A 19,147-nucleotide genomic window follows, 5' to 3' on the forward strand; every position below is an offset into this window, starting at 1 on the left:
TCAATGAAGACTAACTCCACACTAAACAAAATGTTGTTTGGCGAGGAAATTCCGTTTGGAATTCAAGTTGATTTTAAGTGGCAAAAACAACAACAAAACAACATTAACAACAAGCACAAAATCATAGCCGGAAAAAGGAGTCAGTCTTATCACACACAGCCACACTCAAACGCAAAACATCATCTCATTTCCATAAATAACCTCTCAAAGAGTGTTTTCCATTTTAGGGTCGAACTGCTACGCCTTTGAAAAGTTGTTTTCAGTTTCACACCTGAACTGTGCTTTGGTCGGTGGACGGCTCACCGTTTGTTGGCTTGTTGGTCCTTTCCTCGACAAACTTTAACCACTCTCAATTTTCCCATTCAGTGGTTTTTGGCGACTTTTCACCTTTTTCATGGACTTTGTTGCTTCGCTAGTTGCGCTTTCTTTTTTTTCGGTTGTTTGCTTTTTCGACGTTTAAAGTGAAAATGAAATGCAGTAAGAGTTGGTTGGTGGCAGTTAGTAACTATAAAAGTATAAGGACTTGGCTTTAAATTTTATATCATACCAAAGGGATTGTGTGGTAAGGGTGTATTTTTAAAGCACATAATTGTAGCCGAATATTCAAAAAGAAAAACTTATAGGCACAAAATCAATGAAAAGGCATTGGTTTATGTAAAGCTCATAAAAAATCCATATTTTTTTTTGTCCTCCGACGTGCCGAATTTCTAAATATCCGTAGTTTACTGCATATTAAAAGGCGATGAAGGATAAATAGAAGATTAATTTTTAGATCAAGCCAAATAAATACGCAATAAGTTCGGACGGAGTGAACTTTTTTAGATATATTTTGAATTTGGATGAAAAATGAGCTTAGTTAAGAGATCACTTGGTACGAAGGGCGAGCAGTCCCATATAACTCACAGATCCTTAAATTGGGGACTATATATAGCCTGATTTCGGGGAATATTCGACACGGTATTTGGTGTAGAGCTGGCAAAATGTCGATGGGGATGTCGATATTGTTTTGTCTGAATATCGATTTACATTTTTCCTATCGATACTTTCGGCAAAGTTAATTTTTTTTTTACAAAATTGAACAAAAACAAGTAAAAGCGTGCTGAGTTCGGCCGGACTAAATCTTGGGATCCCGCCGCCATGGATTCTGCTAATAGTTTACTCAAAGGATTTGGAACGTACGTGATTAAATCATAACTGAACCCTATTTGCAAAATTTCAGCTAAATCGGATAACAACTGCGGCTTTTAGGGGTTCAAGATGTTAAATCGGGAAATCGGGTTATATGGGATCTATATAAGGTTATAAACCGATTCAGACCATACATCGCAACGGAATACTTTGTACAAAATTTCAGCTCAATCGGTTAACAAGTACAGCTTCTAGGAGCTCAAGAATTCAAGTCGAAGGACCAATTTATATGGGAGATACTAGAATGTCAAGACGATCAAGAATATATATACTTTATGGGGTCGCAGATCAATACTTCGAGGGGTTACAAATGGAATGACTAGATTAGCATACCCACATTCTACTGTGGTGGGTATAATAAGCAATCCGCCACTGAATGTCTCCTATACATTGCGCCTATGGATGGCGCAATTTTCATCCGATTGGGCTAAAATTGCCAACAACAATTTCTCCCATGACTTCAAACCGACTTTATTAAAGTTGGTTTTATTTGATCTGGGCATTGATATTGCTTCCATGTAAATCGCTCTACTGATTTTTACTTCTCATTTTCGTTTGAAATATAGGTTTGATCGATTGAAATATAGGTGATAGGATATTAACGATATATCGGGAGTTCGGTGTGTATGGGAGCTGTATCAAGATATAGGCAATTTTCGGAATTAACCAGCCTATTGATAAAAAAGATATCTGTGCATATCTTTATATGTCAAGACTGGAGTATTATTACAATGAATAGAGAGGTCTCATATTATTCTTCAGCAAGCATTTCATTTTTATTTCCCTAAGGTTTTGTTAGTCTACTTTTACATAATCTTTACATAACCACTTCATAAATTCATATCTTTTTAATTTACATATTTGTTTAATTAAAAGCATTATCATTTGAATTTTTCTTTTTCAAAATACCTTCAAACTTTGCATAGTACTTCAAATGCTTTCTATACTAGTTTCATAATTAAATGAATTTATGAGTTGTACGGAATGTCGAAAGCATTTTCCACAAAGCATTAAATTTCCAATTATGATTGTTATGTTTTTGAGGTCTCTGTAGCAGCAATTATAACAATCAACAGATTGTTATATTTGTATACACATACATACATCGACAGTAACTGAAGTCATTGTAATAGTTGTTACGAGAAACCAAAGAATTAATTTCGAGAGCATACTTTTAGGGTTTCATTTGAACTGGGCAAATGTTGCATATTTTGTTCAGGGCAAAGTGACTCCCCTATCCCCTGGTTCTCTCTTTCGATCATAACAGCTCCATTTTCTTTTGTTATAGAAAAGGTGTATTTGAACATATTGTGCAGGACAAAGAAATAGGGTTGCCTTTGAGAAATTTTGGTCCACTCGCACATTTGGCCAATGAGAGTCAAAGAAATATTTCAAATACTTTTCATTTTCTGCAAAAGAATGTTGACTCTTTTTGTCTCGATAAACAAACTTTGTAACTTGACTCTAAGAGCAGTTGTCTTTGAAATTTAATATCGCATTTGCCAAAAATATTTCCTTAGAAATATTTATTGGATTTTCTTTGGCATCATGTTTTATAGCTACCATTTTTCCAGTTTGTTTGCTGGTCCCTTTTTCCATTTTTTTTAATTCAATTTTTTGCATTTACATCCCTTGGGGGGATACCCACATGTCAAACTGACCTGACATGCACAAGTGGTTGCATAGATTTTCCAGATTTTTCTTGCTTGTTTTAATGTACCCCCACATTTTTAGTTTGTTTATTTCCCTTGTTTGTTAGTATTTATTCATTCTTGTATTTGCTGAGGTTTATTTGGCCACTTTTGAGAGTAACCTATATCCTTTTAATGGTTTGCTCTCAGTGACAAGATGTCCATTATGTTAATGGATTTTTTTCATGTTGTCTTTTCTGAGATGTTGGCAAAGTTTTATTAAAAATTCCTAATATATTTGAGGGTTTATAAAATTATGTCCATTTGGGAACTTACGTGAATGTGAGGGGTGTCGAAATTGAATATTTGTGAAACTCAGAACTGGCTATCGATTTAAATCCCAAGAGATATATGAAATATGCAGATTGCGTTATCAAGTGTAACATAAAGTATTACAGAAAACTAAACTTGGAATAGCTGGAGACTTCTAGGGAGATGTATTAAATTCTTTCTTTGTTTTATTATGGATTTAACTCATTGTTAAAGTTAACATTAAAATTTTGAAATATTATTATAAGCAAAGCAGTTTTAAGGCTTTCATACCCAACTCATATTGGAGATGAAATGTTGCCTAAGGGATCAAATATGTATGCGTAGACAACCACTTTTTAGGCTCTAGTCAGCGAGTATTAGTTGGAGGGACAAAATTATAGAAAAAATAAACGATCCTAAACCAGTACGCGTAACCTGATAAATTTGCATAATGATGGATTTTCTCTCATGAGAACTTACACCGTGTGCGTGTACAGTGCCAGGTCTATTTCGCAAAAATTCGTCGGGGCCGAATCTTGGGAACCCACAACCATGGATTCTGCTAAAAATAAAATAAATTCAGTTGAAGGGCATAATTTTATTCTACATATCAAACTTCTGTTAACCCAACAAAATTAAAGCTTAAATGAACCAAACAAGGTTAATCGAGAGTCTGGTTTATATGGGAGCTTTATCATTTCATAAACTGATTTAAACCCTAATTGGCACAGTTTTTGAAAGTCGTAACAGAACACCACATGCAACATTTCAGCCAAATCGGACAAAAATAATGTAAGGGCTCAAGAAGTTAAATCGGGAGATCGGTTTATAAGGTTATAGACCGATGTGGATCGTACTTGGCACAATTGTTGGAAGTCATAACGGAACACTATGTACAAATCTGTGGCTAAATCGCAGAAAAATTGCGTCTTCCAGGGGCTCAAGAAGTCACATCGGGAGATCGGTTTATATGGGAGCTATATTAGGTTAAAGACCGATGTGGACCTTACTTGGTTGTTGGAAGTCATAACTGAAGACTACATGCAAAATTTTAGCCAAATCCGACAAAAATTGTGGCTTCAAGTGACTCAAGAAGTCAAATTGGGAGATCGGTTTATGTGGGCACTATATCTAAATCTGAACTGATGTGGCCCATTTACAATTCCCCACAACCTACATCAATATTAAGTATCTGTGCAATATTTCAAGCGGCAAGCTTTACGCGTTCGACTGCTATCATGATTTCGACAGACGGACAGACGCACGGAGGTGTTACAAACGAAATGATTAGATTAGTTCACCCTCATTCTATGGTGGTGGGTATAAAAATTCTCAAAAATTTTATAAATATTCGTCAAAAAGTTGTCACTGTCTAAATCAATTTAACTGTGCTATATTCGAGAGGTGGAAGACCACTTTAATGTTTATCAATAGCTTTACTTCAAAAATATTGAAGGTTGATTAATTTTTTTTAATATTTTCAGTGAAAATATAAATGTATAATTTTTTTTTTATAATATGAATATTATTTTTACTTTAATAAACAAAACAAATGATAGCAAAAGATACGGAATTCACACTTTAATATGATTGGAGGGTTAATAACATTTAAAGTTTTTTTTTATAAAGTGTGGTTACATTGTAAGGGTCCATGTTGTAAACGCCAAGGTTTTTCTGCATTTCAGGATTTTTTTCCACATCGACGATTTTTTTGCAATGATTCAACCCGCCTGCGTATGCTCTCCCTTTATACTATACGCCTTACTTGATTACAGAATGCTAAGTAAATGCTAAGTAAACATAAAGGCCTTTTATTTTTTCCAAAAAAAAAAAAAAATAAATAAAATTTTCACAAATGAAATTTAATATGAACCCTATTACATTCAGTTGTTCCTATTTCTTACGATATTCCACATTCATATGCATATGCTTTGGCTGCCAAGTTTTATAAAATAATATATTGCCTACTTTAAGGCTACTTTTCTACGTGGTCGCATTATTACAACATATTATGCAATTTATTTTGACATAAATCATTGGAGCCTTATAGTTTAAACAATTTATTCACATAAATCCCTTTTCATGTTGGCAACATGTGGTTGCATCGAAAGGATGTGTGTGTCGGTGCGAGTGTCCTTGTATGTTTTTATGCAAATGGAGAAACCAAAGGCAATGGCTATGGCAACTTTGTGATTCCCAGAATATATTATTAGCATTTTCTATCTCTGCACCAAGTAGCTGTCTTTGAAAACATGTAAACCCCGTATATTTTTGTGATTTTTTCCAAGAAATTTTTGTTTTTTCTTTAAGATTTGAGTGAATTGGTATTCTTTAACTTCGCATAAATAATGTTGTTGTTTGCATAAAACTTCCAAGTTTTTACTCATCTTTAGGCAAATCTCTTCGATACCTAAAAGAAGAAAAAAATGAAAGATGGAAAACTTTCTGGTTGCTGGCTGGTGTTGCTTTCAATGTGAAACTTGTCCATCTTAATCTGAGAAGCGTGTTAAAAAATAATTTCCCTAGATAATTGTGTTGTTTGTTGTTAAGAAACGCCACCAACGCTATTCAAACAGCAACTAAAGTTGGCAAAAGTTCCAAAAAATAAAAAAAACCAAAATATTTTGGTCTTTGCTTTGCCTTTGAGTGGCGCATCTCCCCAACAAATCAGACAAAATGGGAAAATTGTTTTGCCCGAGAATTTTTTTTTTTGTTCACAAAACTTTTTCTATTAAATTCTTGGACACTTGTCCACCCGGTGGTGAAGAGCAGTGCAAGGGAGGAAGTTGGTGTTTATTTAATTAGTCCTAGTGGTATGAACACTAAAACAATAACTGTTCCCATACCAAAAACATAATCATATTCCTATAACGCAAATGAAAACAAAAGCAAAACTTCCTCAATGGACTTCTGCTAATGGGCATCAATTTCCGAAACATATACAATTTGCGACTTTTGCCAGGGAGTTAATTATTTGTTGACAAATATTTGAATGGGTATTGGAAGCTCGGCTGCAAATGGTAATGCAAAGACAGACAATATTTTAAATGCTGCGGCCGGCACAATTGATAAGAACATGGTGTGGAGGCTTAAATTTCATCGCAAGTGTTTATAATGGCCAATGATAATGCCACAAAACGAGACGAAACGAAACGGCCTAGTCATAGGACTATCACATAAACCACACACACAACAATGGCAAAATGCCATAAAAAAGATACTCCAAAAATAATATTTTTATTTGCTGTACTCGAAAGCAGTTAGCGTTTGTTTCTACTTTTAGCCCTGCTTCCTACTGCCGAATTATTTCGGATTTGCCCCTAAGCATATGCTTTTTTTTATAATTTTTATGTTATGAAAATATGAAATTTTTGAATATGGGCAGCATGAAGATGGGTTGTTTACAACAGTATCAATTTTCGGTATATTTTGCAAAGCACTCAGCACCGCCTCCTGGCCGTCCTCCTCTCTCGCCTTCTTTTTTTGTTTTGTCCTTCTGTCTGTCCAATCGACCAAATCAAGCACTCACAAGCCAACACAGCTTATTTACATTTGCTCCTCCCTGGATGTGTGTGCTTTCAAAATATTTTAATAGACATTTAAGCCTCTCTACGTGCTGCTGTCTCTGCCAAAGCGGCTTAATGTATTTGGGAAAACAATTCACCGAGTTTCCCCAACTTTTTCTCTGTAGTTGTGTATTGTTAGTGGGCAAACAATTATTGAACATTTTTGGAGATTTGTTATGCTATAAGAGGCCTTTAATGGAAAATGTGTTTTGAAATTTTGTTTGGCTTTTTCAAACACTTCATTTAGAAAGTGTAGCTATTGAGTCACAAATAGAAGGGAGATTGAAATAAATGGGAGGAAAATCGCGATTCACCATGCCGGTCAAAGTGTTTCGAATAATAACACACACCTGCCCAAGTTTTATAAGTTCTTTGCTATGCTCTTCTTTCAGTAGAAAGCATTGAATATGATTGTTGAACCTAGTTCAACCCGGTTCAACAACAACTATCTTCAACCACTATACCTACCACTTTAGATATAAGTTAATGAATTCCTGAATTGTTATTTGAAATGAATTATTAGTATAACAGATTGCAATCTGACACCTGGCTACCCTAATCATTTAAGTTGCACCCCTATCTGTCTCACTTCCCCATCAATTGCATATGCTGAAATAGAATTTTATGTTTAGGCATTAATTATGTCCATGCTGCCTTTAACACTGCCTTAAACACTTTTGCAAAACCATCCAAGGCGGTAAGAGCTTACACACCCAAATACACTGTAACACCAAAAAAACTGAAACTTGGCCTTTTTCTTTTCTTGGTTTTTTCCTCTGCTGCTACTTGTCTGGGAGATTCACTCTACATTTAAATACAGTCCACTTTCTTACAGAAGGATCTACTGGACTTGTACATGGTCCTTCGAGCCGGATATTCAATCAGCGAATGAAGTAATTCGGATCACGTCCACCGCAAAAAAAAAAAAAAACAAACACCTTTCGCATATTCTAAAAAGACTACTATGGAAAACAGGTATGTAAGAGTTTTTGGTGTGTGAACAGACAGGGTTGTGTTAAGTAAGAATTTCGATTGAAAGTAAATCTTTTACTTGGAGAACTGTTTGAAGGAAATAGATTTTGTTTCTACTCTGGGGAATTTTGCCACGGTATCCCCATATTTATGCCTTGAGCTGGCACAGCTTCTGTAAGAGTAAGAGTTTTTGTTGTCTATTCGATTTGTACAAGATCTGCTTTTCACGAAAGCGCTTTGACACTATTTGATCGAGAAGTACAATAACGTTATTGCTTCACGAGCATGATGATTACATTTTACATGGTTATTGGCATAACCTTGAAATAATTGCGTCAAGGAAGGAAGGGGGAAAGACGAAGACCGAAGTTTGGTTTACATCTCTCTTTGCTTTATGGTTCGTTGTAAATACTTACTTTGCATATGCATTTTATGAGAAAAGAGTGTCTGTACTCTTGAAACAGAATACTCTGCATAAGTTCATAGCACTTAAATTCCCTGCAGAACTGTCTCTTTGAAAATCGACTTCTATGTACTCTTGGGGTCATAATCTAGTGGCTCTCATCACTAACATTCATCTAACCGGCGCGACTGCTATCTCAACGACGCCGCAGTCAAAGGCACATCGACGAGTTCTGCAAATACCCACATTGCCGCTGCAGCGCCCGGACATCGCAGTTGACTCTACGAGACTCTCTTTTATCCGCTTATAGGGATAAAGATCGATTCGATTCACCCACGCATGCTTTGACGCATTGACTCTCCAAATTCTTGGCTCCACCAACAAACAACTTGTTTCGACTATCAGAGGAACAGGTTAGCTACATGCAATTTTGTCATCGACCTATCATTCTAGTCTAAGTGTGTACGAAGAAGCATGTAATGAATGCATATTGTTTACAGCAACAAGAATTTAAATTATTTGGAATCGAACAACTGAAAATAAGTGAAAAATTTCTACAGGAAACATTGTTGAAATATACTGGTTCTACGATATTAATAGTTATTAAACAAAGATGAATTTGGCATGACAGGAAGATAAGAGGAAAATATGAAATTGGAATGTGATATTTTTTAAAAAAAAAAAAAAAAAAAAAAAAAAAAAGAAGGAGAATTTGTTAATAATATCGAATAAGATTTAAGACCACTTGGTTTAAGGAAAGTTGATTTATCAAAAAGTGATAATTTTTTAACAAAATTCGAGTATCATTTGTGCACAAATTCGAATTAAAATCTGGGCAAAGATTTAAAGTCAATGGTGCAAAGAAGCACGTTGGAGTTCACATGGTATTGAAGGCGTTCAGTGCGAAGACGAAGGCTGGGAGGAGTGATTGAAACCTGTTCTAAAAAGGCGATTGGTATGGTGAGTGCATGTATTTGTGACAAAGTAGAAGAGGCCAAATTAAAAAAAGTAATGCACATAAAGCGGTAGGTTTAAAGAGGAATTAGTTCTGGTGGCTAAGGAAAAAAAACCCTCTAAGATATTCGTATAGGAATACTCAGCTTTATGGATCACACAATCTAAGGAATACAGACTCCTGATCTATATCGAGATTTATTGGAAATTATATCCAGATTTATATTTGAATACATACCTATTTGATTGTACTTAAATACCTCATGCATGGAATTCGAAAGGTTGATGAATGTTTATATCAGCTCTGTGTCTAAAAAAGAGACGAGCTAGAAAACCGTTCCTACTGATTATACACAAAGACTGAGTTCCTTTTTTTTCATATTCGGAAATATCTATTATTTTGGAATTTTATTATTTGTTGCAATTTTAATACTTTGTTACAATTTTAATATTTTTTGGAATTTTACCCTACTGTATCGCATGCTCGTGAATGTCTGTTATAGGAATTAATTTTGTGAATTTCTATCTGAAGAAAAACCAGGAAAACTGCATCCTTTTCATAACTGAATAAAATTTTATGAGGCTATAGGAGAGAACCTATTAGGACTTCTTATTTGTTCCTACCCTCCTAAGAATTTAAGAGAGGAAAGATCTTTGGAATTGCTTTCTATGCCCATCTCACCTGCGATTGAAAGGGAGAGTGGAGTTATATATGTATGCATGGATTTATGTCATCTGTAAATCTAATATTTATGTTGAATATTAAATTCTGAATTCATATCTATCTTTGGAATTTTGGTTTATTAAAATTTTGATAGAGTTATACAATTGTGAGATATATATTGCGAGATTCGCATATGGATTTTAGTCGCATTGGATTTGGTGGGGATCCTATATAGAAAAAGGTTCGGACGAATAAGTTGGAATTTTCAGAATCCCTTTTATTCCTGTTGTAAGGGAATTGCCTACGTCGGTTTCAAGTCTGGCCCATTGTTTTCTCCAACTCTAGACACATTCCCTTTCCCCGAGCAATTCAGCGACTTCTCTCTCATTCGTGTTAGGAATCGTGCACCAATCCTTAGGTACCAGAGGCATTTGTGGGACTGTCATCTATTGCTACATTTAAGAGGATAGTCGGATAGCTGATTGGCATTCTCTTAATCAGGATACTATCTGTATGGCCATTGAATTACCTTGAAATTTGGGTACTTGAATTGCTAGTTGTTTTCTTTCGCCCCGTTTTAATTCCTTGGTGAATTGAGGTTTACTGTATTCCGCTTCTGAATTTATTGAAATGAGTTCGCAGAAGTTCATTTTTTTTTCGGACCAAGTGGTCACATTCTGTGCAAATTTTGCTGATATTCCCATTGAGGACCATACGTCTTCCAGTCTACAAGTCGAACTCGACGATTTGGAGCGTCGTTGGCGCCAACTAGTCCAGATTTATGAGACGGAAATGACTTCCGAGAAACCGGAATACACTGAAACTATTCGGGCATCAATTCATGCCAAGTTTTTGGAATCATGTAAATCGTACAAGAATTGTAAAGCTTCGATTCTCGATCTAGTTCAGATTGAACGACAAAAGCTTGAAAAGGCTAGACCACGCGAGATGCCGGAGGCAGGAATAGTAAATGACAACGGCTTTGCGTTGAAAGTTCCACCGTGTGATACCGAATGCTTTAGTGGCGGCTACGATAAGTGGCCCAGTTTCAGAGACATGTTTACCGCCATTTATACCAAACACCCCAAGTTATCCCCTGCTCAGAAGCTGTTCCACCTCAGGGCAAAAACTCGGGGTGAAGCTAATCAGATCGTTAAACAGTTCGCTCTAACCGATGACAATTTTAACTTGGCCTGGGAGGCTCTGCGCCTGCGTTATGAGAATAAACGCATCCTCATCAACCACCAACTACGGAGAATCTTTGAAATCGAGAATGTTTCCTCAGAGAGAGGAAAAGCTTTGAGAAATCTGCAATATACCATGAATAATTGTCTTGCAGTCCTAAGGACGTATAACATCTCCGTTTTATCATGGGACCCATTTCTTGTTTTTTGGGTTTCCTCCAAACTACCCGAGGAAACTTTAGCTGCCTGGGAGAACTCTATTCACGATCATAAACAGATGCCCAGTTGGTCTCAATTGGATGACTTCATATCAAGACGGTTGAGTATGTTGGAATCGATTTCCGATATGAGAAAACCTTCCAATGCGTCTTCCAGTACACAGAAAACTCAAAGTCTCCACGCTAAGACCGATGCCACTTATCGTCCTTGTAGAGTCTGTCGCCTCAACCATGCAGTGCGGGGCTGTCCTACATTTAAGTCCTGGCCACATAATGAAAAGATGAAATTCGTGACTGCAAATAAGATTTGTGCAAATTGTCTTTCTTACGGACATGTTGACAATAGCTGTCAAAGTGAGAATGTATGTCAGAAGTGCAAACAGAAACATCACACAGTGCTGCATCCTGACTCCGGTAATACATCAAGCCATGAGCGAAATCCTGGACCAATAAAGGCAGGAACCGCAACTACTCAATATCGAACGGAGACTTTTCATATAGATACAGAATACGAGGACCAGCCTTCGACATCTGACGCCGCGTATGATGAAACGTACAATGTCCAGTCACATTTCACAGAATCGGGGGAGGAAACTGTCCTGCCCACTGCCTTGGTCGACATAGAACATTTGGGTACTCTGTTCACTATCAGAGCTTTTGTGGACCAAGGATCACAGGAATCTTTCGTATCAAACAGAATAGTTAACAAACTGTCTATTCCGACTAAGAAATCCTTTACGAGGATTTCAGGACTGGGAGGTACTGTACTCGAAAACTCCTCCAAGCTATGCTCCCTTACGTTAAAGGCTCGCACTTCTGATTTTAAACTGAGCACATCAGTTATTGTTGTTTCGAGTTTGAAGCATTTAATGCCAGGTCTTCCTACACCAATTTCGGACTGGTCTGGTTTGAACCATCTGGATCTAGCGGATCCGAAATTTTTTAAACCAGGTCCAATAGATATGCTTCTGGGAAGTGACGTGTTACCGTCCATTATTAGGCCTGGGGTTAAACCTAACATTTCAGGGGATCTGTTGGCGCAAGAGACCGCATTTGGCTGGTTAATTAGTGGTCCTCTCAGAACGCGCACAGTAACCGCGTCTGCTACCTGGGTGACTTCTCCTGACACACTGAACGAAGAGCTACGAAGATTCTGGGAAATCGAGGAAGTTCCTACCTCAATTCCTATTACGGAAGAGGATGCTTACTGTGAACAGTTCTACCGAAAGACAACGAAGCGTCTACCAGACGGGAAGTATGAAGTCAGATTGCCTTTCCGACAGGAGCTTTCATCTGAAGTGATACTGGGATCTTCACGCCGTGCAGCATTAGGACAATATCTACGTACGGAGAAGACTTTGAGGAAATTTCCAGAATTAGAAGCAGAGTATACAAAAGTGTTAGCTGAATATATACGATTAGATCATATGGAACCTACGCAACCAACTGAAATCTGCGAAAACTCTCGCTTTTGTTCTTTCTATTTGCCACATCATGCTGTGGTTAGACCTGAAAGTGTATCCACTAAGGTTAGAGTGGTATTCAATGCTTCAAAGAAAACTTCCACCGGCATTTCCTTAAACGACATTCTATATACTGGTCCAACACTACAGAATGATTTGATGAATGTCATTCTTCGCTGGCGTTTTTTCAAATACGTTTTTAACGGCGACATCGAGAAGATGTACCGCCAAATTTATATTCATTCGAATGACAGATCGTTTCAAAAAATACTGTTTCGAACTTCCCCAACTGAAGAAATTTCTGATTATTGCTTGAAAACTGTTACATTTGGTGTGAACTGTGCACCATATTTGGCCATACGAACATTGTTACAATTAAGCGAGGATGGAAAAAATACTCATCCTGCGGCTTCTTCTATTTTACAAAACCAAATTTACGTAGACGACATACTTTCCGGTGGACACACTGTAATTGAAGCCAGGTCATACATCCTGGAACTGATAGATTTGTTGGCCACTGCAGGATTTCCTTTCAAAAAGATGACTGCGAATCATCCGCAAATATTGAAACATTTGCCCCCCGAGAATCTTCTAACCGAAGATTTCCTTAAATTTGAGGAAGCCAGCGACACAAAAACATTGGGCATTCGCTGGAATGCTATGACAGATCAATTTTTCTATAAAGTATCAAGCATAACTGTTCCCTCCACACCTATTACCAAGCGCAAGATTCTATCCATTGTGGCAAAAATTTTCGATCCAGCGGGCTGGTTAGCCCCAATTATTGTCGTGGCAAAAATGTTAGTGCAACAACTTTGGATAGACGGGACAGACTGGGATGAAGAGGTCAAAGAACATTCTTCCGAAAAATGGAATACATTTATATCGAATTTTTCTGATATTGAGAATCTGAGAGTTCCTCGTTGGATTCATTACTCGCCCGAGTGCAAATTTCAAATTCATGGATTTTGTGATGCCTCGGAAAAAGCATACTGTGCCTGCATTTATGTCCTTTCTACTTCTGAGAATGTTACTACATCGTTTTTATTGGTTTCAAAAAGCAAGGTTGCGCCATTGAAAACTATAAGCTTGCCGAAACTAGAGTTATGCGGGGCAGCCTTACTCTCGAAATTGTTGAAGTCTGTTTGCCGCAATATGCCCTTGACCGTATCTGATATTCACCTGTGGTCAGATTCTACCATAACGCTGGCCTGGTTGCAGAAGCCGCCATTTCACTGGAAGACTTTTGTGGCAAACAAAGTTTCGGAGATATTAGACAACGTGGGGAATGTGAATTGGAGGCATGTTCCAACCAATGAAAATCCGGCTGATATTGGAACTCGGGGATGCACCGCTGCTGAACTCGAAAAAAATTCTCTATGGTGGCAAGGTCCTCACTGGTTACTCAAATCCGCTGAATTTTGGCCGAAACAAACCACATACAAGGAACCAGCCCTAGAGAAGAAAATCACAGTCTGTCAGACACAGATTCAACTGGAAGATGTTTTGGATCGGTTTTCTTCTCTTGACCGAGCACTTCGTGTTGTTTGTTTCATATTAAGATTCGTTAGAAATTGCCGAAAAATCAACGACACCAAAGTACAAGAAGGGTTTATTACTCCCCAAGAAATCACATGCGCCAAGTTAAGGCTGATCCAACTGGCACAGATTTCACATTTTCCCGCTGAATACCGAGCACTTGAATCTGGTCAGCCTATAAGTTCTAAAAGCAGACTTCTAACGCTTAACCCTTGCCTCGATGAGAACAAATTGCTCAGGGTTAACGGCCGCTTGGCTAATTCCGATATGAGTTATAATGAAAGATTTCCTTTAATACTGCCAGAAAACTCGAGATTTTGCAAACTTTTCATTGAATATACTCATAGAATCTTACTACATGCTGAACATCAGACAATGCTGCGCGCAATTAGGCAGGAATTTTATATAATTCGTGTGAAAAGTGCTATCCGCTTCTGTATCCGAAACTGCAAGATATGCACCGTGTATAAACACAGAGTAAGGAATCAGTTGATGGCTGCTTTACCTTCGGAACGGTGCACATTCTCCCTACCCTTTACCAACACCGGACTGGACTTTGCAGGTCCTTTCGAATTGAAAACGTCTAGACTGCGGAATGCAAAGTTGCAAAAGGGATATGCGGCAATTTTCGTTTGTTTGTCTACCAGGGCTGTTCATCTGGAGGTCTGTTCTGACTTGACGTCTGAGGCGTTTTTGTCCACCCTTAATCGTTTTGTCGGACGACGTGGATTTCCGAAAAAGATTTTCTCTGACAATGGGACTAACTTTGTAGGGGCAAGCAGATCGCTTATGGCTCAGTATAGAGAATTTTTGAAGGTTGCTGAGAAGTCCGCTGCCGAAAAGTATGGGATGCATAATTTCTCGTGGCATTTTATACCTCCTCACGCTCCACACATGGGTGGTTTGTGGGAGGCTGCAGTTAAGAGCATGAAGGCTCATTTGAGGAAAGTTGCCTCTAACCTTAAATTTACATTTGAAGAGTTTTCCACCCTGTTAGTCCGAATCGAAAGTGTTTTGAATTCAAGACCTCTTTCTCCGATCAGTGAGAATCCGAATGACTTGATTCCTCTGACTCCTGGCCATTTACTCAGAGGTGCTCCTTTGATGGCAATTCCTGAGGAATATACGGATAACCTTTCATTGATGAACCGCTGGCAGCGACTTAAAAATATACAGTTATTGTTTGCTAGGAGATGGAAGAATGAGTATGTGTGCGAGTTACAACGAAGGTATAAGTGGAAATCCGCTCAACAGAACTTAGCCGAAGACGATTTTGTCATTGTCAAAGATGACAACCTCCCCCCCACTGAATGGTGTCTGGGGAGGGTGGTGAAAGTTTTCACCGGTCAGGATTCAAACGTTCGTGTTGCTGAGATACGCACACAGAACGGAATCTTGACACGCCCCTTAGTCAAGCTGTGTATACTGCCTTGCATCTAGTTATTAGCATCAACAAAATCTGTTCACATAACCAATAACCCTTACATTTTCAGCTCATTTACCAAATCTGGCATCCCAAAATGTCGCATCTGTAAAGACCGACATTTCTTAAAAAACTGCCCAACTTTCCAAAGAATGACCGTATCAGAACGCAGAGATGTCATACGTGAAAAGGGTTTTTGTTTTAACTGTCTATGTACAGCACACAAACGCAACTGGTGCCCGTCCAGAAATAAATGTATGGTCTGTCGGCTAAACCACCATACCATGGTTCATATGGACAAACTTGATTCCCCTAAAACATCACATCAACACCGTTTAAAATCATCTAAAAAATCTCCAGACCCAACTGAACGATATGGTTCAGGCTCCCGTTCGCAGAATTATAAGGAGAGAAACCAAACGCAGCGACGCGCACAATCTAAACCCAGCTCTACGTTCGGTCGACCTCGAACGCATTTTAAGGAACGGCTGAGCAACAAAGCTCGAGCCCACATATTTTTACCAACGGCTCTTGCCCGGGTCCAGACCTCAACCGATCCAGAAAAGGCGAGGCTACTACTGAATTCTGGAGAGGCACAGACGGTGATATTAAAGACTTTAGTGGATCGATTACACCTGCGCACTACGCGCAGAGACAATAAGGAATATTGTACGTTAAATCTCGAGTCTTACTATGACGCTCAAGCCAAAATTCAAATAGTTGGTTTAGTACAAAAGAGTTTTCGTACAACTCTACCATCGATAACCGATACGCCAAAACTACAAAGTATCTATAACCACCTCACCAATCTAGCTGACCCTCACTTCTACAAGCCTTCCAATGTGGAAATCATATTGGCCAACGACAATATACCTAAGATTCTGCGAGCAGGAATGATCCAAACCTCCTCTAACATGCCCATTGCGCAGAGTACAATTTTTGGCTGGACTATCTCTGGAGCTTGTCAATATTGAAATTGCATCCTTGCAAGGCGGGCGGCATGTTGAACCTAGTTCAACCCGGTTCAACAACAACTATCTTCAACCACTATACCTACCACTTTAGATATAAGTTAATGAATTCCTGAATTGTTATTTGAAATGAATTATTAGTATAACAGATTGCAATCTGACACCTGGCTACCCTAATCATTTAAGTTGCACCCCTATCTGTCTCACTTCCCCATCAATTGCATATGCTGAAATAGAATTTTATGTTTAGGCATTAATTATGTCCATGCTGCCTTTAACACTGCCTTAAACACTTTTGCAAAACCATCCAAGGCGGTAAGAGCTTACACACCCAAATACACTGTAACACCAAAAAAACTGAAACTTGGCCTTTTTCTTTTCTTGGTTTTTTCCTCTGCTGCTACTTGTCTGGGAGATTCACTCTACATTTAAATACAGTCCACTTTCTTACAGAAGGATCTACTGGACTTGTACAATGATCTCAAGTGAAACAATGTTCGAAAAATCATGAAAAGATTTTAAAGATCAAAAAAAAAGAGCGCAAACAGATAAGCGGTAAATAATTTGGCGAACTGTCATAAGGCCCAAAGTCAATTTCGGAAGTTATGACCGCCCATAGCACAGTCATAAGGGTCAACATTAAATTGGGCATTATGGTCGTCCACGTCGCGGTCATAAGGCCACTTGAGACTTACTACCGTTTTCTAAGAATAAAATATTTCACAATTGATTTGGTAAATTCAAAATTTGAACGGCAAAAAATTGGGTTTTGTGTCCCCGCTTTTCTGGGCTTTATGGCCGCGGTATGGGCGGTCATAACACCCAATTTAATTTGGCGTCTTATGACAGGTCGCCGGGTCTGTCTATAGGCGCCGGATGTATAACGTGGTGTCTGTTGCAAATTTCAAGCCAAATCGAAATACATCTTGGAGTTTTATTGAATTAAGGACAAAATTGGATGAAAATGCGTATACCTAACACCTTATATCTTCTGGGTTCTATGAAATATAACGCTGAAGAGCAATGTTATAATAAGAAATTGTGAACGCAGTAAATTAACAGTAAACACGTTTTCTATGTATGTGTTTATTGGTGTACATAAAACTTACCCTTCATTAAACCATGTCGTTAATCAACACTTCGAACGCTGACCAGCCAACAAACCAAACTGCCTTATTCACCACACCACTCATAATACCACAACAACAACAACAAGCCTTCTTAACCGACTAAAAGTTTACTTCTTTGGTTTGCTATCCACACCACTTGTCTTGTCCGCATACCTGCTCTATATATCCCCACTTTACCCCTTCCCTAAATAAGCTACAAACATGCATTTGGTTGTTGTGCTTTTATGTTGCTTAACTGTTCTCGCAATTTGAACTCTTGCACTCCTTGTGTTTCTTGTACTCTCTTTCTCACACATCATAGTTTTTTTGACATTCACAAATTCACCATGATCCGTTTATTAAACACACAAGCATTACAAGAAAGTTGCAAAGCATTTTTAAGCTTTCTTTTAATGCAAATTTCAGTTTTCACACACTTTTTTTTTATATATTTCCATAGATAAAAAAATTACCGACATTTTAACAACGAATTCATAACATTCCAATAATTGGCACCGAGTATTTTTCACAAATTATTGGCAATGATTTTTAATGCGACCGATAAGATAGAAATGAAGACGCGAACTAAAGAAAATAAAAGACAACAAGAAAGAGAGGGAGTTTCCACCACGGTATGAAGAAGAGGAAAAGCATTTTAACTCAATAAAAGTCACCATGAAATAATGGGCCAATTGAAATTGGAAGAAATCTTTTCAGGTTTCTATACAGCTCCGATATTACAATAAAGGGATAATTTGTGAATCGATCCTCACAAAATTTGGAATTGAAGATGACATTAGGATACTAAAAAAAAGAAGTCTCGAAATTAAAACAAGTAAAAAGGCATTAAGTTCGGCCGGACCGAACGTTAGATACCGACCAGCTGGGATATGGGTGGTTAACCTTTCGTCAAAATTTGGTGAAATGTTCATTATTTATGATAGCATAGCAGTTATATACAAAAATGGTGGCATTACACGGTGGTCGCAGAATTCAAAAAAGAAAGTCTTGTGGTACCAAATATGTATACATTAACTCTAAAGAGGTTGGCATCTTATACTTCCCATGTATGTTAGAGGTCATAGCAAAACCCTATATACAAAAATACATCGTATAGTCATATCGTATAAAAATTGTGCCATCCAGTAGCTCAAAGGATAAAAACGGGAGATCGGCTTCTATGGAAGCTATGTCTAAATATGGTTCGATATGAACCGTCTTCAACTCAGATATAGGGAAACCTCCTGCAAATCACCGTTCCAAATTTTAGGAAAGTTGAGTAATAAATGCGGTAATCATGGGCTTAAGACTCCAAACCGGCATATCGGTCTATATCGAAATGTGACCCCATTTGGACCATATTCGGTTCAAACAAGGGTATGCATAGTACAAATAATTTTTTTTAAAATTCCATGTATTTTAAGCCGCTTTTTTCATGCTAGTTCGACCACAGTGCATTTGGACCAAACTCGGCATGGACGTCGAGGGGTCTAATAATTCACTGTTAAAGACGTTAAAACAGAATATCGATCTATATGGCAGTTATATTT

At 37.8% G+C, this 19,147-nt stretch overlaps 2 protein-coding genes across 2 annotated transcripts in view; one reads left to right on the top strand and one right to left on the bottom strand.

Annotated features, from left to right (window-relative positions):
* Nucleotides 1-19,147, bottom strand: part of LOC106082850 (dentin sialophosphoprotein-like) — a 147,608-nt gene that overhangs the window by 77,249 nt on the left and 51,212 nt on the right. The window lies entirely within an intron of this gene.
* Nucleotides 7,601-16,754, top strand: LOC131995837 (uncharacterized). Its single transcript, XM_059365011.1, has 2 exons — nt 7,601-7,672; nt 15,588-16,754. The coding sequence occupies exons 1-2, from the start codon at nt 7,662-7,664 to the stop codon at nt 16,489-16,491; spliced, it is 915 nt and encodes a 304-aa protein (XP_059220994.1). The 5' UTR covers nt 7,601-7,661; the 3' UTR covers nt 16,492-16,754.

This window comes from Stomoxys calcitrans, chromosome 3 (assembly GCF_963082655.1).
Source record: "Stomoxys calcitrans chromosome 3, idStoCalc2.1, whole genome shotgun sequence".
Lineage (NCBI taxonomy): Eukaryota > Metazoa > Arthropoda > Insecta > Diptera > Muscidae > Stomoxys > Stomoxys calcitrans.